Genomic DNA, 27,136 nt, shown 5'->3' with positions numbered 1-27,136 from the left:
TCTGAGGTCCTTGAGCATCCTTATAACCAGTGTTTAAATCATTTTTTATTGTTATTCTATTACAATTGTCCCAATTTCCCCCTTTGTCCTCCTCTGCCCATCCTTCCCCTGCTCCTACAGCCAATTTCCACACTGTTATCCATATTCATGAATCATTCACACATGTTTTTTGACTAGTCCCTTCCCCTTCTTTCCACCATTATCTGCACTGTCCCCTCCAGTCACTGTCATACTATTCCATCTTTCCATGCCTGCCTGTGGTTCTATTTTGTTCGTTAGTTTATTTTGTTCATTAGATTCCTCTTATAAGTGAGATTATATGGTATTTGTCTTTCAGCAACTGGCTTATTTCACTTAGCATGATATTCTCCATTTCCATCGATGCTGGCAAAATGATAGTTCTTTCTTTCTTTCCGCTGTGTAGTATTCCACTGTGTAAATGTACCACAGTTTTTTGATCCACTCACTTACTCAGGGGCACCTAGGATGTTTCCAGTACTTGGCTATTGTAAATAGCACTGCTATAAACATAGCGGTGCATAAATTCTTTTGAATTGGTAATTTGGAATTCTTAGGCTATATTCCCAGCAGTGAAATCACTGGGTCAAAAGGCAGTTCCATTTTTAGTTTTTTGAGGAAATTCCATAGTGTTTCCACAGTGGCTGCACCAGTCTGCATTCCCACCAATAGTGCAGTAACTTTCCCTTTACTCCGCATCCCTGCCAGTACTTGTTTGATTTACTGATGACAGCCGTTATGACAGGTGTGAGGTGGTATCTCACTGTGGTTTTAATTTGCATCTCTCTTAATGGCTAGTGATGTTGAGCATTTTTTCATATGTCTATGGCCCATCTGTATGTTCTCCTTGGAGAAGTGTCTATTCAGGTCCTTTGCCTATTTAATTGGATTGTTTTTCTTCCTGGTGTTAGGTCATATGAGTTCTTTATATATTTCAGAGAACAATGAAATATCAAACAGAAATTGGGGGAAAAAATCCTAGTTACTACAGCAACAAGAAAAATAAAGTACCTAGGAATAAATTTAACCAAGGAGGTAAAAGACATATACTCGGAAAACTGAGAACACTGAAGAAAGAAATTAAGGAAGACAAATAAATGGAAGTGTATATCATGTTCATGGATTGGAAGAATTAACATCATTAAAATGTCCATACTGCCCAAAGCAATCTATAGATTCAATGCAATTCCTATTAAAATGCCAATGGCATATTTCACAGATCTAAAACAAATATTTCAAAACTTTGTATGGAAACAAAAAAGACCCCAAATAGCTTCAGCAATATTGAGGAAGAAAAACAAAGTAGGAAGGATCACAATACCTGATATCAAACTGTAGGCCACTGTAATCAGACTGTTAAAGTTAATTGCATAAAATAAAATACAGCAGGAGAGGAAAGTACTTTAAGCTTATCTTTTAATTTGCTGGTTTATTTCTTTAAAAAATAAAATACACTAAACAGAATATATGGGGCAGTACTTGGCAGTTTATAGATTAGCACTTGGATAGTTCAGCTAAAAGAATGCCAGTGAGTTGCTCCAAGTATTTTATTCTCTGCACTAAATACTAAAAGGTTTACTCACACATTTTCAGTTTCCTCACTCAATTTCTTGCATTTTTCAAAATTTATTAAGGCTTAACATTTAAAGTTGACTTCTTTTTATCCTGCAAACTAAGAATCTAATTTACACACAAAAAGCTCCCTTTTCTGCTCTAATTTAGCCTCTCCGTTTCATTGAAAGATTTATCTGATAACAGTCCTTGTGAGACTTGTTATTCCTCTCCACCAGCAACAGGCTCCCTTAATTTCCCTTTGAATAACCGTGTCTCAGTGAGTCTGCAACTGGTTTTAAGTGGCCCATGACTCACTACTGTTGCTGTCTAGGGAGCGGAATCGTACCCAGGCAGCTTCTCCACCACGCAGTGATTTTTACCTGTGATGGTTAGTTCATCATGAAGTGTTTATTTTAAATTGCTTTAGGATGAAGTGTAATCTACATTTAGAAAAATGTAGATCTTTATTGATAATGGTAGTACATGAATTATAGTGAATATTAAAGTGGGTAAAAGCTAAGTTTTAAGTGAAATTTGCTAATGTAGCCTAAAGTATGATTCACAAAGGGATACATATTTCAATTATAGACAGAAGCAATAATTTACCTCTCTTAGAAATAAAAGTAGTAGTACTAAAATCAAACTAAATTAGTTCAATGCACTAACATAAAAACAGGCTATGTTTGAGATGCAGGGATTTTAGAAATTAAAAGCTGAAATTACAAGTTATTAAAAGAAGATCAACACTGCAGTTAGGTCTGGAGGAAGTCTGGTCACTCTTAGGAAACTGTGGCATTATACACTCCTGAAGGTGAAATCACAAAGCACGTATGTCCCTAATTCATCAATTATTTAAAAATAAAATGAGTCCTGATGTGTTCTTATTTGCCCTGAGATGCACACTTATTTGATCCAGGTCAAAAAAGACTCCCAATAGGACTGTTTTTAAAGATACTGGGACCGCCCTGGCTGCTGTGGCTCAGTGGATTGAGCACCAGCCTATAAACCAAAAGACACTGGGACCTATCAGGTAATTTTATATATATGGAACTTAAAATTTTAAAATGATCGAGTTTATCTGAACATGTTGATAAATCAATTTAACAAGTATTCATTAAATACCTATGTTCTAGGTTCCATGAAAAATACCATCAAAGTAAAACACATACGCTCTCTTCTCAAAGTTTAAAATCTAAGACAGAGAACAAGTCTGATAAAAAAGACAGCATAATTAGCTGCCAAAAAAAACCCCCACCAGAAGCAGTAACTTAGAAATAATATGCACCATATGCACCCATTCACCCATTGATCCATTCAACATTTATAAAGCAATAATCAGTACTAAATATTTGGTATACAAAGATAAAGATCAACTAGTTAAATTATATTAGAAAAAATCAAACAAATTTCTATAGAGGTGGGATTTAAATTAGGCTTTAAATAACATCTGAGATTTTAATAGTCAAATTATGATTGTAATTGACATTTGAATACTCCCTCTCACCACTATTATCCAATATAGTATTGGAAGTCCTAGCCATAGCAAGCAGACAAGAAAAAGAAAGAAAAGGCATCCAAATTGGAAAGGAAGAAGTAAACTTCATCCTGAAGTAAACTTATCCTGAAAATTTCATCTTCATTCCCTAAACATTTCTCCTTCATTCCTTGAGAACAATAACCCTTAATTCAATCTTCTTTTACATTTAAATTTCTGCCACCATCTTTTGTGACTTCAAAATCCCTGTGCATAACCCACCCAAAATTCTGGCCTTTCTTGGCCAACTTACCCATCTCCAGTGAGTTCACCTTTCATTTCATCTCTGATGTGCATTTCCACCATCACACTCTGGACCCTTGTCATCTCATCACATTAAGTTAAAACATTCTCCTTTCTAACCACAGCCCCCGAACTTTCCTTATTTCTTCTTCAACCACTCCTCATAGGTGTTCCTTGATGTCTTTGGGACTTAGAGTCCACTAACGTTCTTACTTCCCCCCCTGCCTAGCAATTCCTTTCTAGCTTCACCTCTCTTTATTCCACTTAGATTTGATGGTCCATAATTTCAATAAATCTCTTGAAAATATTTTTGCTTCTCTGCTCATCCCAGACACATCAATTCATATCTTTCTTCAATTACCTCTCCTATAGCTTACACTCCATCTTTTTATTTCAACATTTGCTTAGTATTTAAACATGACCAAGTCTCTCTTAATCTGAAAAACATCTTTCCAGAACCCCCACTTTCCAAATAAGTCCTCTATGTTTTCACAGCCAAATTTGGTAGAAGAGTTGTCTACATGATTGCCAGCCTAGTTTGGAATCTGGCCTCTGCAACCTCACCAACACTGGTCCTTCTAAGGCTACCCATTACCTCCATATCCTAAATGCAGTGCACAGGTTTCAATATGGGTCCCCTAGGCAGCATTTGACAACGTTGATTGTATCTTCCGTCATAACTTCATTCGTGGTTTGTGTGACATTTTACTACCTCTTTCTTCCCACCCTACCGCTCCCTTTCTTCAATCTTTAAATCTAGGTGTTCCTGAGGACCCACTCTTCTCACTCCTGAGACAGTCCCACCCACTCCCATGTCTACTTCCTATAACTTCTCCGTATTCACACAGACATAAAATATGGAACCAGGTTTAATAAATATAAACAAGTAGGCACATATTAAGAACCCTCATTAGAACTTAAGAAAAGTTAAGTTTCCACAAGGCCGTATCTTTCCTCTTATTCCTTTGCTTACCCTAAAAAAAATCTCACTAGGAACTGATCTGTTTTTTTCACCTTCACTAAACTGACCAGGGTCCAAATTCCCTGACCATTTCTGACTCCATTTTTAAAAAATTGACAAATGATTTTCATAAATTATCCAAATAATATAGAAATAAACAAAGATGGAAATGTAAAAATCACCTGTAAATTGTTAAGTAAACATCTTGCAGACATCATTCTATAAATATGTACAAATAGTAGGAACAGAAATAATTTTATAAAAAATGGATCAAAATACAGCTTTTTATTTAAAAATCCACTTTATGTAAATTTAACAGAAGGCAATGAAATAAAATTGAATTTTATATAAACATTTCTTCCTCACAGAGAGATTATTTTTTTAAATAAACGATATTTCTCCAAGTTAATGCTAAGGGAGCAGCCATGAGAAAAAGAATAGGGAAGACCTTCAGATTTGACTTACATGTTTACAGCTATATAAAGGTATTTGCTGGAGACTTCGTAAACTGGTAAAGAATATCCCACCAAGATGGAAAGCAGGCTTACAGAATGTTTTGTGAGTACTCACCTCAACAAAGAAGTGATTTGCACCTCTAATATTCAATTTTGATTCCTAGTTGTCTAGAGCAGAGGTCAGCAAGCTTTTTCTATAGAGCTAGATAGTAATACATTTTACACCCTGTGGACTGCATTCATTTTCTTTTGTTTTTTATTTTTGCTTTTTGTAATTCAAAACCTTTCTTTTTTATTTTAATTTTTTAAGTATAATTTATTGATCGTGCTATTACAGTTGTCCCAATTTTTCCCCTTTTGCCCCCCTCCACCAGGTACTCCCGTTCCCTCCAACAATCCTTTCCTTAGTTCATGTCCATGGGTTGTGCATTTAAATTCTTTGGCTCTTCCATTTCCTATGCTATTCTAACTTCCCCACCAATTTTGTTCCTAACATTTATGATTCTCAATCCCTGTACCATTTCCCCATTCTCCTCCTTCCCCCTCCCAGCTGATAAAACCTCCAAATGACCTTCATATCTGTGATTCTGTTCAGGTTCTGGTTGTTTGCTTAGTTTGTTTGTTTGTTTCTTTCTTTGTTTTAGATTCAGTTGTCGATAGTTGTGAATTTGTTGCCTTTTTAATGTTCATGGTTTTTATCTTCTTTTCCTTAAATAAATCCCTTTAACAGTTCATATAACAATGGCTTGGTGATGATGAATTACTTTACCTTTACCTTGTTTGGGAAGCACTTTATCTGCCCTTTGATTCTAAATTATAGCTTTGCTGGATAAAGTAATCTAGGTTGTAGGTCTTTTCTTTTTCTTTTTTAATGTTGTTCAATTATAGTTGTCCCCACTTCCCCCCATTACTCTCTCCTGCCCTACCCAACCCCTACCTTCCACTTTCAATCCTCCCCCCACCATTGTCTTTGTCCATGGGTCCTTTATACATGTTCCTTGACTTGACCCTTCCCCTTCTTTCCTTTTCCTACCTTCCCTCTGGTCACTGTCAGCTTGTTCTTCATTTTCATCACTTTGAATACTTCTTGCCAGTCCCTTCTTGCCTGCAAAGTTCCTTTTGAGAAATCAGCTGATAGTCTTATGGGAACTCCTTTGTAGTTAATGCTCTGCTTTTCTCTTGCTGCTTTTAAGATTTTCTCTTTATTTTTCACCTTTGGCATTTTAATTATGATGTGTCTTGATGTGTTCCTCTTTGGGTCCAACTTGTTTGGGACTCTGTCCTTCCTGGACTTGTGTGTCTATTTCCTTCAAATTAAAGAAGTTTTCTTTCATTATTTTTTTCAAGTAAGTTTTCAATTTCTTGCTCTTCCTCTTCTCCTTCTGGCATCCTTAAGATTTGGATGTTGGTACTTTTGGAGATGTCCCAGAGGTTCCTAAGCCTGTCCTCATTTTTAAAAAACTCCTGTTTCTTCTTTTTGCTCTGGTTGAATGTTTCTCTCTTCCTTATGTTTCAAATTGTTGATCTGAATCCTGGCTTCCTTCCCTTCTCTGTTGGTTTCCTGTGGATTATTCTTTCTTTCCCTTAGTGTACTCTTCATTTCTTCCTTTATTTTTTTGCCATACTCAAGGAGTTCTCTGAGCATCCTGATAACTAGTGTGTTGAACTCTGCATCGGTTATCTGTTTCCTTTTCTGAGGTTTTGTTCTGTTCTTTCATTTTTCTTTGTCTCCTCAATTTAGCAGCCTCCCTGTGTTTGTGTCTGTGTATTAGGTAGAGCTGCTTTTACTTCCTGTCTTAGTAGCATGTCCTATTGTAGAAAAGGCATCTTTAGCCCTGGCTGGTGTAGCACAGTGGACTGAGCACAGGCCTGCAAACCAAAGGGTCGCTGGTTTGATTCCCAGTCAGGGCACATGCCTGGGTTGCGGGCCAGGTCCCCAGATGGGGGTGCATGAGAGGCAACCACACATTGTTTCTCTCCCTCTCTCTCCCCCTCCCTTCTCCTCTGTCTAAAAATAAATAAAATTAAAAAAAAAAAGAAAGAAAAAAGAAAAGGCATCTTTAAATTGTGTGGGACAGAGCCTTAGATAATTGCCAGGGTGGGGTAACCCCCTTCATCACTTTGTGGCTGTGTGGAGAGGGTTCAGAGAGGGGCAATCCTGCTGCCTGGCTTCTCACAGTTCACCTGGCACTCGCCCCATTTTCAGTCACTTCACCCCCTTTCCCGTGTGCGACTGGCGCCCTTCCAGCTGCTGCCATGGTGGTGAATCCTGAAGTGGGTGGGTGTGCATATGTTTTAAGTCTATGCTAGTCCTTTAAGTGGTGAAAATCTGGCAGTTTCTTCAGCTGCCCTAATCCCCATTGGTTTTTACAGCCAGAGGTAAAGGGGATCTATCTTCCTAGTGATGGAACCCTGAGCTGTGTGGCCTGACCTGGGGCTGGGATAGCCCATTCCCAAGGTATTCCTCCTGTCCCTTCCACCACCACTGCTGCCACCATTCCGCTCCCACTTCCCTTCTCTGCCCATCTCTGCAACTCTGCACCTCCTACCCATCTGGATGAATGTGTCTTCTTTAAATCGTTGGTTGTCAGACTTCCATACAGCTCGATTTTCTGACGGTTCTGGGTATTAATTCGTTTTGAGATCTGGTTGTAATTCTTTCTATGGTTGTGCAACGAGGCAAAGTGTGGCTATCTACATTTCCATCTTGACTGGAAGTCAGTATCAGTTTTCTACTGAAGTGTAGTAAGTTATTTCAATCTTCATAGGTTTAAAAATATCCATTTACTATGTCACTGTTTCTGCAGGTCAAAAGTCTGGGTGGGTGCAACAGGGTTCTCTGTTACGGATCTTACAAGGCTGTGATCAAGGTGCTGGCTCAGCTGGGCTCTTACCCAGCTGTGGGAAAAGAATCTTCTTCTAAGTTCTTCACTCAGGTGCTGGCCAGATTCAGTTCCTTGCACTTGTAGGACTGAGATCCCTACATTCTTGCTGGCAGTTGGCCAGAGCTCTTAGAGGCCTCCCCCTCAGCTCCTCAAGGCCACTCTTAGGTCCTTCTACCACCACCCAGTCCACCTCAGCAACAAAGAACTTCATGCTGATTCACCCTCACGCTGTAAGTCAACTTTTTCTGCTACCAATCAGAGAAACTCTTTGCTTTTAAAAGGTTCACATCATGGAGTTAGGCCCACCCAGATAATACATTATCTTAATGTCAACTGACTAATAACCTTGATTACCTCTTCAAAATCCTTTTGCCACTTAATATAACATAATCACAGGAGTAACACTAGGGAATGAAGGTCATGAGGACCATTTTAGAATTCTGCCTGCACAGTCTGCCCTCTGGCCCCCATGGTTCACATACCTCTGACACATAAAGTGTATTCACCCTAGTTAAGGTTCTTCAAAGTCTCATCCTACTACATTATCAGTTCAAAGTAAAAAGACCCAACACATGAATCTAAATCTCATCATCTCAAAGTCCAAAATCTCATCCAAATCATCTGCTCTTATCTAAATCATGGCTCTAGATGTAACAACTCTTGGGCAAAGTTCTTCCTATTTATGGACCTCTGTAACTAAAGAGACAAATTATCAACCACCAACACGTCAACATTTAAAAATTTAAAAACCAAAAGGTGGCAGTAAATACAGTATATCCCTGTGGGTTTGTAGGATAATATTTAGCCTTTAGTAGGAAAACTGATAACTTGTTACAACTTTAAATTTCAGAATGGACAATTTTAGGAAATGCCTTTTAAAAAAATGAAATCAGCAATTTATCAGAGGAGAGAAAAAACTGAAGGTCAATTAAATATTGTGCCATTCTTACTACGATTTTTTAAAACTTTCTCATTATTTAGTCTGAGTGATGAGTAGCTAAAATGGCATGGGGTTCTGTTGTGAATGACGGTCCTTTAAGACCAAATGCTGCATGGCATAAATTCAGTGAGACTCTAATCTCAGACTTACGCTTACACATTTAAAAGCTTAAAAACAACCCTGAAATATGATACTATTGTTTTAAAATATAAATCTATTCTGAAATCTGTATATTTACAATATAAAAATGTTTTTAGTCAGTATAACAGAGATGAGTAAATATAATTCATAATTTACATTTACAGCATATCACAGATTTTCTCATAATCTAAGTAACTATGTGGCATAATGCATCCCCCTGGTTGAAATAAACAGTGCGGCTCTCTGGTGATCTGCAATGCCTGGTGGGAATTTAGTTAAAAATTGTGGGAGACACACACACACACACACACACACACAGTGTATGATCAGAACCTAGAGGAAAAAGAGGAAAGGAACAGCAGCTCATAGCACCATATTTAAGTATTCTTCCACAAATACTACAAAACCTTTGTTTAAAAGGGTGGAAAATATAACAAGGCCACTGTTTTTGAACCTTTAAAAATTATTTCATAGCAGTTCTGGAAAGACAGTCAGTCACGATCTAGGCAGCAGCACCTCTTCTCCACAAGCAAACAGGATCGAAGAAGATATGGAGCTAGATAGTTCTTAATGCATCACCTACTTCTGGCCTGGAAAGGAAACAATGTATTCTATATGGCGTTCAGCTGATGTCATAATCAACCATCTAATAAATATTTAACAAAGGATCAAGTGTTTAAGATACTGGGATAGACTCTGTGAAGCATAAAAACACATCATATATAAAATAAACCATATATAATCTTCAAGGGCAACTTTTATGGATGAGAAAAATTTATACCTACCTATTCAGGGCTTAGAAATTTTGTAAAGGTAGTATTACTATGTAAAAATAGAATGAAAAGGATGTTGGGTATATCGTATTAAAATTGTGCATACCATGAACTTAACCGCATGTGGGCTATTCGATCAGATACTCACAGAATGATTGTAAGAAGGTTCCAATATCACAGGTAGTGACATTTTCCCTTGAAGATTCAATTTTGTTAAATAAAAAATCTTTTCCCCCACAATCTTTTCTTTTTTCATGCGATGTACACCATACAGTCTAAATCGAACCGCATAATTTCCAATCATCTCAGATTCAACATGGTTAAATTTGAATGTTTCTGTGAAGACAGGGCATGGTCCTCTCTGGATGCTCGTTTTTGCTCTCTGTTTCTTTATAGGTAGAAGAACAAGGTGTACTTGCCATGAGTTGCCACCTGTCCTGTTATATGTTGGGATATCTGTGACAGCTGTCACTGTTACCAGAAGCTTCTGTTCTTGTGAGTCATAGTCAAAAGTCACATCCAGTGTGCCATATTTAGCTTCTGGCTCAGGATCAAAAGGTTTAGGAAGCTGTGAAGATGATCCTTGAGCTGACATATCCTAAGAAAAGCAAATTTAAACGTTTTCAGTTTTAACTCTATTACTTAATCTAGCATGTACATAAATACCTGATAGAAGGATGATGTGAGAACTGTTTTGATTTGATATCACAAAGAAAGTAATAATAATTAACAGTCTACTACAAGTGCAAGCCACTCTACAGGGCCACGGTAGTTTTAAGTGGTAGGTTAAACTCAAAAACTTAGCATAAAGAGACAGAACTTAATATTCACCATCACAATTTTGAGGAAGTTGGGATATGTTTTTATAATGAGAATTTCAACGTGTAGGAAACTACTAAATTTTACTTTCAACATTATGAACAATGTAACTGACAGCTCAACATTAGGCTGGAGAACAGAAGAACATAAATAATTTAAGTATAATGCTACTGAAAAACCGGTCCCATTTTCAGAGTTCGTTCTAAAATACCCCCATCCGTAATAGAATGTAAACACATTTAGGCCGAAAATCAATGGAAATGTGAAATACAAAAGTATAAATACAAAGGCCTCAAAATATTTGCAGCCAAATACTTGTTTTCTGTAACATACACTATTTTTAATTTGAATTTAAAAGTCTTATTATTTCTGGTACTAACTACTACTGAAAATGGCAGAATAATACACATTTCAAAAGTTCAAGAAAGACGAAATCTGTTCATTTTAATTATGCGATGAAAAGAAATTGTACTCGTTTTCCCTGGAATTGTCTCAAGTTCCGGCCAGTGTAACCGTCTGGAACGTAAATAGAATTTCAGCTAGTACAGACTGCCGGACCCCGGTCTCTGACCTTCAACTATACCACCTGCCCCTTCAAGTATTTTAATACATCTTAAATGTTTTTCATTTTGAAATGTGAAGCAATGTTGTAATTTCCTAAATGTTTCTGAACTTCTACTTAGTGTCTACCACTGTTGACTACCAATCTTCTCTTCTTGCACTTCTCAAAAACACAACCCGAGTTTTAGCCAGAGACACAGTGTCTAGAAAAGACTATAATTCTAAACTTTCCTTCTAGTATGATGACCTTGAGACTCAGCCTTGGCCAACAGGAGGCCAACAGAGGCTATGTAAGGAACACACAGATCAGGTGTATAGAAGAAATTACTTGCCCTTCACTTTCTTTCTGTCCCACACTTCCCACAGAAGAGCAGACACTGAGATAGGATGTGTGGGTCATTGTGGACTACGTAACATGTGGACCAGAACAACACCCGAGGGATGACAGAGTAACAAAAAGAAGGAACTGGGCCCCTGACTGATGTTGCAGAGGCAAGTTACCTACTCACGCTGGACATTTATTACTGAAAGACAAAGAAATCTTCTGAGGGTTTTACCCACTATATTTGGCTCCTGGTTTTATAACAGCTTAATACTTACCCTAACTATTACACCTACTATGTGCCAAACCCCTGTTCAGGTGGGAGGGATGCAGAAGAAAACCAAAAAGACACAAGTTTTTGACCTTATAAATATTACCCATCTATTCACTTGGCTATATATATATATGGGAAAAAAAGAGGACAGATGAGGAACACTTGGCAGAGGGAACAGTCTCCTAGAAGAACTGTTTTGTTTCGTTTTTTAATAGTATAGAATCCAATCAGAGTAAATGCATTCTTACTCTGTAAAAAAAAATGTACAGTTTAGAGCAAAATGTTTTAATGCATGTCACTTCATAATGATAATTAAGGGTGATTAATTACATGGCTTTGATATTTCAATTAAATATTTTCTAAAATAGTGCCATGACAATAAGATTTTCAGGGCGATAAAAGTTTTTAATAAGGTTGTGGATAGCTAGCTCTTCCTGAGTTTTGTTTCTCTTGGCGCCTTCCTAACTTTTTTCTTGGCATTCTGACAATTCTCACAAAACCAAGGGTTAAAAGAAGGGGACCTTTACAGATTAAGCTAATATTTGTATTCTGCAATGAGCGATTAGAAAATAATTCTTCCTTTCAAGGTCTCTTATTAAAGTTTTGAATGGTCTTCAGCTAGCAAGAGGTCATCAACAGAGTTTATGAACTCCTTGCCACGGAACTCTTCCGAACCCTTGCTCCCCTCCCAGTTCAGCAGTGTATGTGGGGAGGCTCTAGGAGCAAGAGGAAAGTAAAAATTTTGTACTGGATTAATATCCATTAGAGGGATAGTGGGGAGTAAAATAAACTTAAAAACACAAGAGTGAATTTTGTACTAACATACGCTATTATCTAAATATTATGTAATGTGCGTTTGCTCTACTGTTTAAATATAATCGATTCTGCTGCAGAAGACACAAAACCAAGCAGGATGGGAGGAGACTCATAAGAAGTGTTAACCCAGAGAGCAAGTCAACAGCTTCTGCCAAATGGGCAAAACTCACAGGCTGTGTTAACTATAGGTAATGAATAGCAAAGGTAACCTTACAGAGATAGGCAGGATTCTGACAATGTGTTAAGTATAGACAGTAATGAAATTAATAACTTTTAAAATATGTTAAAGATAGGTAAGAACAAATAGAAAATATGATATAGCAAATGAGTATCACCTATGAAAGGGGATGGAAAGCCCAAGCCACGACCATGTCACCTCTGGGCGGACAGCTGTCACCCATGTGTTGTTAAGAAATGCAGATAAAACCTATGCCTATTTAGCAGGCTAACTGGCAGGTCTCACTGGTGACCAGGAGTACCTGCCGCTGTACTGCTCCCATAAAATAAGTTTCGTGTTTCTAGCCCGTGGCACCCCTGCTGCTATCTCACCCTTGTCCTTGTTTCCACACGTAACTGGGGGAAGGGGAAGCTGATGCAGCAGAAAGAGCGAGACAGGGCACGTGGGCGTTAACGTGAGGCAGGATTCGCACAGCGCGGTCTTGCCGCCTGTACCACTGGCACCCTATCCTACGTGTGCAACTGAGCTCACCTTCCTCCTCATACTTCTTGTTTTGTATTTGAAATTTTGGCAGATGAAAATTCACCCGGTAAGAACAATGACACACCAGAGTTTCACAAAATGTTGTCTAGGATAGAAGTTGTAAAAACTTGCCATCTAAATAGAATAAAAGTAAATACTACCTTAGAAAACCTCTAGATTACCTTGATAATTTTCATCTTTATAGAAATATTTTTAAAAAACCTTTTTTTGAACATGGAAAGACTTCAAATGTGTAACACCCTATTTTTGGAGTCATTTTCACATTTTTGTTCCAAAAGAGAATATAACTTTTGGGGATGGGTGGAGGCAGACAGAGGGGGAAATGGGGACATGTGTAATAGTGCCAACAACAACAACAAGAGTAAATAACTTAATAGCAACCACTCAACCCCCCTGAATGCATTACGCCATGAATCCAAATGCTATTAGTAAAGCTGAGCATGCCTTCTCTCTTCCCTATTCTATGATAGGAAAATGCAAAAATGTTATTTTGTAAAATATTAACGGACAACTTACCAATAATAAAAATACCCCAAAAAAGTAATTCTTAAAAAGACACAAACATAAATAGAAACCTCAGCATGAAAAAAACAAGTAAATAATTCTAGAATGCTTTATTGAAAATGTTAAAAATTAAAAAAATTCTTTGTTGAGGTTGAAACTTGGGGGAAGGTAATTTTTCAATGTTTTGAGCATTGCTCTCATTTTTAGCTACCCATTTTCTTTTGAAGGGGGAGCTGCAGACTGGTCGGGACGCCCCTGCTAAGTCAGCTGGGTAAAGATCACATCTAGGATAGAAACTGGTATAATTAAGCCACAAAGGACGAGACAGTGGTAAAACCTTCTTACCACGAGGAGAAGCACAGGATTATTATTCTCCACATAACACTCGTTAACAAGTTCTGTGTCTTTTACTTACTTCAGGGCTCAGGACTGCAGTGCTGTCACTTGGCACGTCTTCTTCGCATCCTTTGTTATGAAAACTTTCTATTCCACGACCTGTGCTTCCTTCACTCGGGCACTTGCTATAGGAGCATCTCGGACTGTTGCTGCAGTGGGAAAATTCACATTTACTGTCCCCAATTTCTGAGGGTGTGCATGAGAGGTGGGGAGAACCACTGTCATCCTGATACGGTGGTGGCTGCAACTCGTCCAGTGGGGGTGTTCTTCTCATTCTCTGAATGCAGCTTCCTGACAACGATCAAGAATCTGGTCACTGTTTCCAAGTAGCCTCAGCATGCAGTACAGTCCACAATAACTGCAAATAACTTTGAAAAAGCTGATTAAAAATTTGTGGCAATGTAACTACTCAATTTTATTGTTCTCTAGTTCAGATGCAGAAATAAACTCATCTGGTTTCCCACTCCTCTCCTCCTGCACAGTAATATCAGGAAAAATAAAACATACTTTCATATATTAAGAGAGATCGTTACATGGCACAGAAAATGGGAGAGTGATGAATGTTAGTGAAATGGCTTATTCCTTTAGTTCTTTATTTCAAAACAATCCTGAAGCATATGTACTTCATCTACTCCCTTATGATCTGCGGCCTCTTCAGCCACAGTAGGGAAAAATATCGTAGGTAAAACATATAAAAACTTCATTTATTTTCTTCAATTACTGAGATGAACTTAAACTACCATTCGGCTTAACAGGTCAGAAACTATTTCCCACATCTACCCTAGACATAAATAGAGAGAGCCCTAAAATGAGGCGCATTGTGGATCAAGGCCTAATCCCCACCGGCCAGCAACAACTGAAGGCTGCATTCCATCCCGTCCCGCTGAACCGTCCTCACAGCAGGAGGCTACTCTAGGCGGCACTCCGTCCAAAGTGCGGCCCACCCCGTCTGCAGCAGGCCTCTCCGCCTCCCCACCCCCAGCAGTTCATTCCAAACCACATTTTCCTTCACTCTTAAGTTATCCTGTAAATTCTTACATTAATTATTTATCTTAATGACTGAGAATAAACATGTCCGTGAACAGGACAGAGGTGGGGGCAAGAAGGAGAGTTCAGTTTACAACTTAAGGACAGCTAAGTCCGTGTAGATAAACCCTGGACGCAATATCATACTACATTTAAACACCGCTCAGTTTGTCTTTTAATGGACTATGAATCTCCTTTCTCAAAAGGGACCCGGGAAAAAGACAGCTTGTATTATAATTCTTATAAAGGAGTTCAGTTCAGATGCTCAAATAGGTCTTCTGTTCTTCTCAGATAGAAAAACTTTACATTAGAACTGCAAAACTCATTTTTAAATTATTACAATACCTGGTTCAAATGAAAAATATTTGTATGGACTTAGCACAAATTTACACATTTGTTCAGGAGCTCTAAATTCGGAAAAAGAGAACTAAATGTCTTACCTGAGTATAACATACTAACTTTAGTTTGTTAAACATGAGCAAAAAGTAGCAAAGTTACTGAATTAATACAGTTGAAGCTGAATTTGAGAAGATAGGATAGGTTAAATAGATACACCACAAGTATCTGCCAAAAAACCACAATTTCCCAGATTTCAAGGTGGGGCTTCCAGAAAAGCTTTTTTCTTCCTGACAAAAGCAAGCAGACTCAACTGGCCTTTCGTCCAATGGCCTTTCCCCTTCCTCCTGCCTGGAGGTGCAGCAGCCACCCGGTTACCTTTAAGGACACTCAGGAGAATGAAAGCTAAGGATGGAGCAGCAGAAAAATACAGTCTGAGTACCTGAGACAACCCTAAGTACCTATCTCCAAATTTCTTGATGCTTAAGACAAATAAATCCTTATTTGTTTTTTTAAATAACAAAGTAACAAAAAATCAGAGTTGGATTTAATGTCTTCCAATACATTCTCTACCAATAGTTTTGAAATCATTGATGTTTACTGTAACATAAAGTCAATTACAAATTTCCTAATGCAGTGGTTCTGGGAGTCAGCATACTATTTTCTCATTTACTATTCTCTTTCTCTCTCTCTCTCTCTCTCTCTCTCTCTCTCTCTCTCTTTTTGAAGAGAGGTGATCTTTCCCAGAAGTCTCGCAGCATATTACCCACATATCTCACTAGACAGAACTGGGTCATGTGTCTGTTTCTAAACCCACCTTTAATAGGGAGAATGGGATTGCTGTAATTGGCTTAGATTAATTAGAAGCCATTAAATTAAAGCTGGGATGGGGTCAGTTTCACTGTTCATATCTAGTTGGGAAAAAGTAGACGCCACTGACCCAGAAACAAAGACAGAAGACTTATAAGTAAAATCAGAAAGGAAAGAGAAGATACTACAACTGACACCATAAACGCCAAGAGTCATAAAAGACTACTACGAACAATTAAATGCCAACAAATTGGGGCCAGAAGAAATGGGTAAGTTTCTAGAAATATACAATCTACCAAGACTGAATCAGGAAGAAACAAAAATTCTAAATAGTTCCTAGTAAGAAGATTGAATCAGGAATAAAAAAACATACCAACAAAGGTCCAGGACCAGATGGCTTCATGGGTAAATTCTACCAAACACTTAAAGAATATTTAGTAACAATCCTTCTCAAACTATTACCCCCCCCAAAAAAAAAGAAGAAGGGAATACTTACAAACTCATTTTACTAGGCCAGCATTATTGTGATACCAAACACAGATAAGAACATTACAAGAAAAGAAAATTACAGGCCGATATCTCTGCAAAATCTTCAATAAAATATAAGCAAGCCGAATTTCAATACTACATTAAAAAACCAGACATCATGATCAAGTGGGATTTATTCCAGGGATACAAAGATGATTTAACATCCACAATCGATCAGCATGATACATCACATTATCAAAATGAAGGGTCAAAATCATACAATCACATCAATAGATGCAAAAAAGCATTTGGCAAAATTCATCAGCCGGTCATGGTAACAACTCTAAAAAAAGACACTGGGTACAGAGGAAACACACATCAACGTTGTAACGGCCATATATGAAAACCCAGGGCTGATACCACACTGAGTGTTAAAAAGCTTCAAGCTTTTCCTCAAAGATGGGAAACAACATGAAGAAACTGAATCCCACCACTTTCATTCATCACAATACTGGGAGTCCCAGCCAGAACAATGAGGCAAGAAAAGAAAAGGCACTAATTGGAAAGGAAGAAATAAAACTGTCTCTATTTGTAGTTAATATGATAATATATATAGAAAACCCTAAAGACTCCACCACACACAAAAAAATTATTAGAACCAATCAATGAATTCAGTAAAGTTACAGAATACAAAAATCAATACAAAAATCGATTACATTTCTATATATCATAAGAAAAAAATTTTTTTTAAATTTCATTTACAATTGCAATAACAAAAATACCTAGAAATAAATTTAACTGGGGGGGAGGGAGTGTCAAAGACCTATATACTAAAAACTAAAAGACAATGATGAAAGAAATTGAAAATAACACTAATAAATGGAAAGATATTCCATGCTCATAGGTTAGAAAAAATTGATATTGTTAAAATGTTCACACTACCCTAACCAATCTACAGATTCAATGTAATCACTATCAAAATTCCAAAGGCATTTTTCACAGAAATAGAAAAAACAATCTCACATTTGTATGGAGCCACAGAACACTCCAAATAGCCACAGAAAATCTGGAAAAAGAACCAAGCCAGAAGTATCACATTTCTTAATTGCAAACTATATTAAAAAGCTAAGGTAATCAAAATAGTATGGTAGTGGCATAAAAACAGACACATAAATTGACAGAACAGAATGGAGAGCCCAGAAATAAATCCACACACACATGGTCCAAGACAAAGGAGCCGAGAACACACAATGCAGAACTGTAGTCTCTTTAATGAATGGCGTTGAGAAAGCTGGACAGCCATATGCAGAAGAATGGAACTCAACTACTATCCATACCATATCAAAAATTAATGCAAATTGGTTAAAGGACATAATACTTGTAGCAATAAAACTCTGAGGAGAACACACTGTCTTGACAATATTTTGCTGCAAAGGCAACAAATGCAAAAACAAATAAGTGAAACTACACCAAACTAAAAAGCTTCTGCACAGCAATGGAAACCATCAACAACAAAATGAAAAGGTGTCCTTCTGAATGGGAGAAAATACTTGCACACCATATACTGGGTAACAGGTTATATCCAAAATATATGAAGAATACATACAACTCAATAGCAAAGAACACAAATGATCTGATTTAAAAATAGGCTGAGAATCTGAAGAGACATTTTCCCAAAGAAGACATGCAATTGGCCAACAGGCACATGAAAAAAGATGTTCTACATCACTATCATCAAGAAAATGCAGATCAAAACCACAATGGTTATCATCTTACTTAGAATGACTATTGTTTAAAAACGATGAGAGGTCACAAATGTGGCTACAATGTGGAGAAAAGGGAACTCTCTGTGGTGGGAACGTAAACTGATAAAGCTCCTATAGAAAACAGTATGAAGGTTTCTCTAAAAACAGAGCTACCACATGATCCAGCAATTCCATTTTGGGTATTTACCCGAAGGGAACAAAATTACTATCTCGAAAAGACATCTGTGCCCCCATGTTCATCGCAGTGTTATTTTTAATAGCCAAGACATGGAAACAACCTGAGTGTCCCGTGACAAAGGAATAAATAAAGAAAATGTAGCATGCACACACATATAATAAATCAGAAAAGAGAAAAATAAATACTGCATGATGTCACTTATATGTGAAATCTAAACAAAAAACCCTGAGCTCATAGATACTGAGAACAGATGGGTAGGTGCCAGAGGTGGGGGTCAGAGATAAGAGAAATTGGTGAAGCTGGTCAAAAGGTACAAACTTCCAGTTACAAGACAAGTAAGTCTTGGGCGTATGAAGTATAGCAGAGAGACTACAGTTAACAAAACTTAAAAAAGTTGTTAAGACAGTAGATCTTAAAAGTTCTTATCAGAAGAAAAAATTGGAACTGTGAGATGGTTGATGTGAACTCAACTTATTGTGCTAATCACTTTGCAATATATACATATATGTGAAATCATTATGTTGTACATTTTGGATTAATACAGTGATAGATATCAATTACATCTCAATAAAACTTGAAAAAGAAAAGTAAAAAACTGACTCACCACTTCCTTTACAAAAGCTTAAATGTAATTATGAGTATAAAAATATATACACATAAAAGCAAACAAACAAAAACCAAAAAAAAAATGCTGGACACTTAAAGAATATAGGGTATAGGAAGGAGGAACTTAAAGGATGCTGGCTAGAAAAGCCAACATGACCAAGTTCTTGCCTTCCTTATCCCTCAATCTGATAATAAAGTTTTCACTTTTATTAAAATCTCTCTTGGTGACTCTTTTTCCTCAATAGCTGTTATACTGTAATAATCTTTCTCTGAACTTCCTTTTGATGCAAGCAGCGTAATAGAATTTTAGCCTGGTAATAATGTTACACCTTACTTCCTTTGGTTTATTTTCATTATTTTTAAATCAGATCCCTCTCTAGTTGCCTGCCAACTCTGGTACTTACACAGCTGACCACAAGTCACCTGTCTCTTGTTTATATTTACTGTAACTGTGCTCCAAAGACTAAGGTACAAGTTACTCAGAGAGGGTCACTGATATTCAAAGATGCTAAGTAGGCTCCATAGGTAGACTTCACTACTGTTTCTGTATTTGAGAGAAACAATTTTAAAGCTGTGAATTAGAATATGCAAATAATGTTAGAATATAGAAATTATATATCACATATAGGAATATAAAAATGTATATAAATTATAAAAATACTCAAAGATTTGAAAGTAGTATCTCCCTTTACTCTTTTACATTTTACTTTCCAAAGTGAAAAACACCCAAATGTACATGGAATAGGAATTTCATTAAAAAGACTTTTTTTTAGAAGGCCAGTATTATACTAATTCCAAAAGCAGATAAAGACACAAAAAAGAAAACTACAGGCCAATATCACTGATGAACATATACGCTAATTCCTCAACAAAATATTGGCAATCCGGATCCAGCAACACATTAAAAAGATTATACACCACAATCAGGTGGGATTCATCCCAGGGATGCAAGGATGGTGTAACATTCGCAAATTAATAAATGTAATACATCACACAAACAAAATGAAAGACAAAAATCAAATGATCATATCAGTAGATGCTGAAAAAGCATTTGATAAAAACCAGCAACCACTTATGATAAAAAAAAACCCACTCAGCAAAGTGAGAATAGAGGGAGCATACCTCAACATGATAAAGGTCATACATGAGAAACAGAATGCCAACATCAGACTCAATGGGCAAAAACTAAAAGCATTTCCCTTAATATCAGGAACAAGACAAGGGTGTTCACTTTCACCACTCTTATTCAACATAGTACTGGAAGTCCTAGCCACAGAGATTAGAAAAGAAAAATAAATAAAAGGCATCCAAACTGGAAAGAAGGAAGAAAAAAACTGTCCTTTGCAGACAAAATGATAGTGTACATATAAAGCCCATAGTCTCCACCAAAAAACTACTCAACATAGTAAGAGAACTTGGCAAAGTAGTGGGATACAGAGTCACTATTCAGAAATCGATGGTATTCCTGTACAACAACAAGAAATTATCAGAAAGAGGAACTAAGAAAAAATCACTTTACTATAACAAGAAGAAAAATAAAGTACCTAGGAATAAATTTAACCAAGGATGTAAAAGAATTGCACTTGGAAAACTACAGAACACTGAAAAAGACAATGAGGAAAATACAAATAAGTGGAAGCACATACTGTGTTCATGTATAGGAAGAAGTAACATCATTAAAATGCCCATACTACCCAAAGCAATCTATAGATTCAACACAATTCCTATTAAAATATCAATGTCTTATTTCACAGATCTAGAATAAATATTCCAAAAATTTATATGGAACCAAAAAAGACCTCGAATAGCCTCAGCAGTCCTGAAAAAGAAGAACAAAGTTAGAGGGATCACAATACTGATATTAAACTATATTACAAGGTCATTGTAGGCAAGACAGTCTGGTACTGGCATAAGAATACAGACACATAGATCAATGGAACGGAATAGAGAGCCTGGAAATAAACCCATGTCTCTATGGTCAATTAATATTCAACCAAAGGGGCAGTGGCATACGATGGAGTAAAAACAGTCTCTTCCATAAATGGTGTTGGGAGAACTGGACTGTTACATGCAAAAAAATGAAACAAGACCACCAACTTACACCATACACAAAAATAAACTCAAAACGGATAAAGGACTCAAACATAAGTCATGATACCATAAAAGTCCAGCAGAAAACATGGGTAGTGATATTTCAGATATCCCACGTAGCAAGACTCTTGCCGATGATATGTCTCCTAGGGCAAAGGTAGTAAAGGGAAAAAAACAAACAAACAAATGGGACTGTATCAAATAAAAAAGTTTCTGCACAGCTAAAGAAAACATCATCAAGTTGAAAAGGCAACCAACTCTATGGTTCCCCTTTTTTTGGCCAATGATACGTTGGACATGGGTCTACTCCCCAAATTATATAAAGAACTCATAGGACTCAATGCCAGGAAGACAAACAATCCAATTTAGAAATGGGCAATGGACCTGAATGGACACTTCTCTAAGGAGGACATACAGATGGCCCATAGGCCTATGAAAGGATGCTCAAGGTCACTAGCCATCAGAAAGATGCAAATTAAAACCACAATAATGGCATTCTTTGAGGTATCACCTCACACCTGTCAGAATGGCCATAATTAATAAATCAACGGACAACACGTGCTGGTGAGGATGTGGAGGAAAGGGAACGCCGGTGCACTGTTGGTGGGAATGCAGAGTGGTGTACCCACTGTGGAAAGCAGTATGGAATTTGCTCAAAAAATTAAATATGAAACTGTCTTTTGACTCAGTGACTCCACTGCTGGGAATACACCCCTAGAATCCCAAAACACCAATTCAAAAGAACTTATGCACCCCCGTGTTCATAGCAGCACTATATATAAGAGCCATGTGTTGGAAACAGCCTAAGTGCCCATCAGTAGATGGATGGATTAAAAAACTGTGGTACATTTACACAATGGAATACGTGCAGCGGAAAGAAGACGGAATTCCTATCCTTTGAGACACCATGGATGGAACTGGAGACTATTATACTAGTGAAATAACCTGGTCAGCAAACGACAAAATACCATATGATTTCACTTATAACTGGAATCCAAATATGAACAAAATAAATTAATGAGAAAAACAGAATGAGAGACATGAAACATGGAACAGACTGATAGCTGAAGGAGGGGCGGAGGGAGGCTGGGAATGGTGGAAGGAAGGGAAAGGCATTAGTCAGAGAACATGTATGAATGACTCATGGACATGGATAATGGAGAAGGGGGCTGACTGTGGGAGAGAGGGGTGGGGTGGGTGGAGGGGGAAAAAGGGAAAAATACTGGGACAACTGTAAAAGAACAAACAATAAAAAATAAAGTAGATAAAGAAACAACTTTGGAACTTTTACACAATGGAATACTACTCGGCCATAAAAATGAAGAAAATTTTCCATTTTGCAATAGTATGGATGGACCTGGAGAACATTATGCTAAGTGAAATAAGCCAGTCAGAGAAAGACAAATACCATATGATTTCACTCCTGTGGAGTCTAATGAACACAATGAATGAACAAGGAAAATAGAGACAGACTCACAGATGGAGAGCAGGATGACAGTTAGTGAGGTGGGGGGACGTTAGAGTGTGGAAAGAATGAGCAAAAAGGAAAAAGGACTCAAACATGGACAACAGTGTGGTAGTTGCTGGGGGCAGGGAGTTATAAGCAACCTAAATGGTAATGGAAAACAACAACAATAAAAAAAAATTTTTTTTTAAAGAATTTTAAGGAACAGGTATATAGACATAGTTACAAAGCACCTCTGACAAAGAACTTACTAATTACCAAGAGGTACCTTTACAACTGAGAAGCCCAGCAGATACACCTCCTTAATGAGGAGATTAAAGTGAACATTATGACTCATGGGACAAACCGAAATTGTGCCTTACCTCCTAAGATGCAATGTGAGGAACACAGCACCACTTCTGTGGTGCTCCGGCTAAGGATGCATAACCTGAATCTGAGGATGAAAAAGTATCAGAAAAACACAGATGCTCCAAAGATAAATCACTCGTAATCTTCAAAACAAGAAAGACTGGGGAACTGTTCTAGACAGAAGGAGACGAAGGAGGCATGACAACTAGAGGCATGCGATTGTGAACAAGACCCTTTCGCTATAACGGACAGATCTGGACACCCGCTGACCACAAATGGTTTCTTAAGGTTAGAAATGATGTAGCAATGATATATCAATGTTAGTAACTTAATTTTGATGACTGTATTGTGGTCACTTAGGAGAATATTCTTGTTTGTAGAAAACACACACTGAAGCCTTTGGGGGGTGATGAAGCAGCAGGTCAGCGGGCCACTTACCACCACACAGCTCGAGGTAGGTAAAAAGTGCTCTGTAATATGTCTCCAACTTTTGTTCATTTAGAGAATTTTTTAAAAATCTCCATAAAAAGACACCTTCATACTTTCTGCAAATAAATTTGAAAATCAAATAATACAGACAAATTCCTAGAGAAACACAACCTATCAAAACAACTCAAGAAGAAACAGAAAAATGATATTATTACATCTGTTACAGAAATTGAATGCATATTTTAAAACCTTCCTAGCAAAGAAAATTCCAGGCCCAGATGGCTTCACTGGTGAATTTACCATTTAAGGAAGAAAAAGTCACAAATCTTACACAAAATATTTCAGATAATACAAAAAAAGGAAATATTTCTGAAATTATATTTACATAACCTTGACACCAGGGCCTATAAAATATTTTATAAGAATAAGCCAATCCCTCTTTGAACACATATATAAAAATTCTATACAAAACATTAAACATTAGCAAAGCAATTAATATAAAAATCCTATGGAGAGATTGCTTCCAGTCAAGATGGCGGCACAGGTAAATATGTTATTTGCTTCCTCCCACAACCACATCAAAAATTACAACTAAACTACAGAAACATCATTCCAAAGCACCAGAAATTTGGCAGAATAGAAATCCTACAACTAGGGAATTAAAGAAGTCACAATGAGACTGGTAGGAGGGGCGAAGATGTGGAACAGGCTAGTCCCATACCCATATATGATGAATAAAATTTGGGAGGGATATCTCGGATTCAGAGGTCCACCCTGAAGAGCAAGGGGTCCCAGCCCCACACTTGGCTTCCTAACCCAGGGCTCCAGTGCCAAGAAGAGCAGTCTCCATAACTTCAAGCCAGCAGGGATGAGGCTGAGGGAGACAAAGGGCTTCCAGAGTCCCAGGCAGTTCCTCTTAAACTACCCAGACTTACTCAGACTAACTCCCTCTGAGCCCCAGTGCTCGGACAGCAGCTTGAAAAACCAGAGATGTGTGGGGAGGGACTGAATTGTCCTGCATCGGGGCAAGAGTTCGAGGGGCAGCTTCCTGAAAGACAGAAGTACTAGCAAAGGCCATTGTTCCTCTGATGAGCCCTCCCCCCACAGAGCTGGCAGGCAGGTGCCACATATGGGAGTACATCAACCGGGCTCATACTGTTTGCCCTGCCTGGTGATTCCAAGGCACCACCCAAACTGGTTCTAGTGACTTTTCCATATGGCCAGCCAGTCGGAATGGCATGTCTTGGCTCATACCCCAGATTTTCCTACAATCTCTCAAAAAAGCAGCATCTGGCCTTAGTGTTCCCAGTACATCTCGCTAAGTGCCCTGAGGCCTAGAACTGGTGGCAGCCAGCCATGGTTCACAGCTTGGCCTCTCCTGGGCACCTCCAACCCCAACACAAGTGGCAGCCATCTGCAGATCGCTTTGTAGCTTATGTCAGGTGGCCCTGGGCAGAACAAAAACAGAGGCTGACCTTGGCCAACACCTCCCAGGAGGCCCCAGAGCCAGTGCACAGCTTCAGACCACATTGAAGCACCACCACTGAAACACCTCCACAGTGACATACTAAAGGGGCAAAGTAGGTGGGCACCAGAGCTCTGCTGGAGTAAGTCCTGCTCAGTGGGATAAGTTGCTGCACAGCTGATCCTCCATGGTGGTTGGTATTCACAGCTAATCCTTGCAGCTGATTGGCCTGGGGGTAAATCCATCCCATTGACAGTCAACAGCAATCAAGGCTCAACTACAACAGAATGGTGTACACAGTCCCCACAGCGGGGCACACCTGGAGTGCCCTACTCAGGTGAATGGGGAGGCCATGCCACTAGACCCTACCTACAGAACACCTACTACTTAAGGCCATTCTAACAAGCCTGGAAGATGTAGTAGCTCTATCTAGTACATAGAAACAAACACAGTGAGGCTGCCAAAATGAGTAGACAGAGAGACATGTCCCAATTGAGAGAATAGAACAAAACTCTAAAAAAAGAACTAAACAAAATGCAGACAAGTAATCTACTAGATACAGAGTTCAAAACACTGGTTGTAAGGATGCCCAAGGAACTCTGGGAAAGATGAACTTAGTGAGAATATCAACAGAGACAGGAAACATAATAACAGAGATAGAAAAGATAAAAAAGAACCATTCAGAAATGAAGAATACACTAACTGAAATAAAGAATACATTATAGGAATAAACACTGGAGTAGATGAAGCAGAGGATGAAATCAGAGATCTGGAAGATAAGGAAGCTGAGAACAGCCAATCAGAACAGGAAAAAGAATCTAAAAAATAAGGACAGTATAAGGAGCCAACTTCAAGCATACCAACATTTACATCATGGGGTGCAAGAAGACAAGAGTAAGAAACTGAAAACCTATTTGAAAAAATAATGACAGAAAATTTCCCTAACTTGGTGAATGAAATAAACATACAAGCCCAGGAAGCACAGAGAGGCCCAAAGATGATGAACCCAAAGAAGTCCACACCAAGACACATCATAATTAAAATGCAAAAGGTTAAAAGCAAAAAGAGAATCTTAAAAGCAGCAAGAGAAAAGCTGTTAGTTACATACAAGGGAGCTCCCATAAGACTGTCAGCTGAGTTCTCAAAAGAAACTTTGCAGGCCAGAAGGGATTAGCAAGAAATATTCCAAGTGATGGAAAACAAGGACCTACAACCCAGAGTACTTTACCCAGCAAAGCTATCATTTTGAATCAAAGGACAGATAAAGAACTTCCCAGACAAGAAAAATCTAAAGGAGCTCAGAACCACCAAACCACTACAATAAACACATGGCTATCAACAATTGAATCTAAAAATCAAAATAAATGAACAAGATGAACAGAAATAGACTCACAGATGCAGAGAACATTTTGACAGTTGACAGATGGGAAGAGGTTTGGGGGATTGGGTGAAAAAGGTGAAGGGATTAAAAAGTACAAATTGGTTGTCACAGAACAGTCATGGGGAATATAAAGTACAGCATAGGGAATACAGTCAATAATATTCTAATACTATGTATGGTGTCAGGTAAGTGCAAGATTTATTGGGATAACCATTTAGTAAGTTATGTAACGTCAAATCACTAGGGTGTACACTTGAAACTAATATAATTATGTATGTCAATTGTAATTGAAAAATAAAATATTTAAAAATTCTATACCAAGTATTAGCAATCTAAACCCAGAGTCATATAAACAGGGTACGTCATCACAACCAACTTGGGTTTATACCAGGAACATAAAGTTGTTCTATGAATGCAAGGTGGATTTACCCTTAGAAAATTTATCTAATTAATTGCATTGAAAGAATTAAATAAATTAAATATGATATTCACATAGGCATTTGATGAAAGTTGTTATCCACTCATGATAAAATCTCTGCACAAACTGAGATTAGAAGGGAATATCTTTTATTTCATAAAAGTTATCTTTAAAAGTCCCACAGCAAACATCACATTTAACGGTGGAATAAATGTTGAAAGCTTTACCTCTGCGATAGGCAGTAAGACAAGAATGCCTATTATCACCACTTCTGCTTAACAATGTACTGGAGGTGCTAGCCAGTGCAGTAAGTTGAGAAAAAGATGATGTAAAAGGGTCAGAAAGAAAGAAATAAAACCCATTACTCTCAGATGACAATCGTTATATAGAAATCCCAAGATAACTTAGGGATATATTAGAATTAGAAGCAAA

The 27,136-nt window shown here is 37.7% G+C and overlaps 1 protein-coding gene across 5 annotated transcripts in view; it reads right to left on the bottom strand.

Annotated features, from left to right (window-relative positions):
* Window positions 1-27,136, bottom strand: part of SYT14 (synaptotagmin 14) — a 212,205-nt gene that overhangs the window by 58,916 nt on the left and 126,153 nt on the right. For all 5 annotated transcript variants that reach the window (XM_053915751.2, XM_053915749.2, XM_053915750.2 and 2 more), the window contains 2 exons: window positions 13,937-14,208; window positions 9,653-10,102 (listed from right to left, as the gene is read on the bottom strand). In XM_053915751.2, the coding sequence (XP_053771726.1) occupies window positions 9,653-10,102; window positions 13,937-14,208 (722 nt within the window). The remainder of the gene's footprint in view (window positions 1-9,652; window positions 10,103-13,936; window positions 14,209-27,136) is intronic.

Source organism: Desmodus rotundus, chromosome 12, assembly GCF_022682495.2.
Source record: "Desmodus rotundus isolate HL8 chromosome 12, HLdesRot8A.1, whole genome shotgun sequence".
NCBI lineage: Eukaryota > Metazoa > Chordata > Mammalia > Chiroptera > Phyllostomidae > Desmodus > Desmodus rotundus.
The sequence above is the reverse complement of the archived record's forward strand: the minus strand, read 5'-3'. Positions and strand labels throughout refer to the sequence as shown.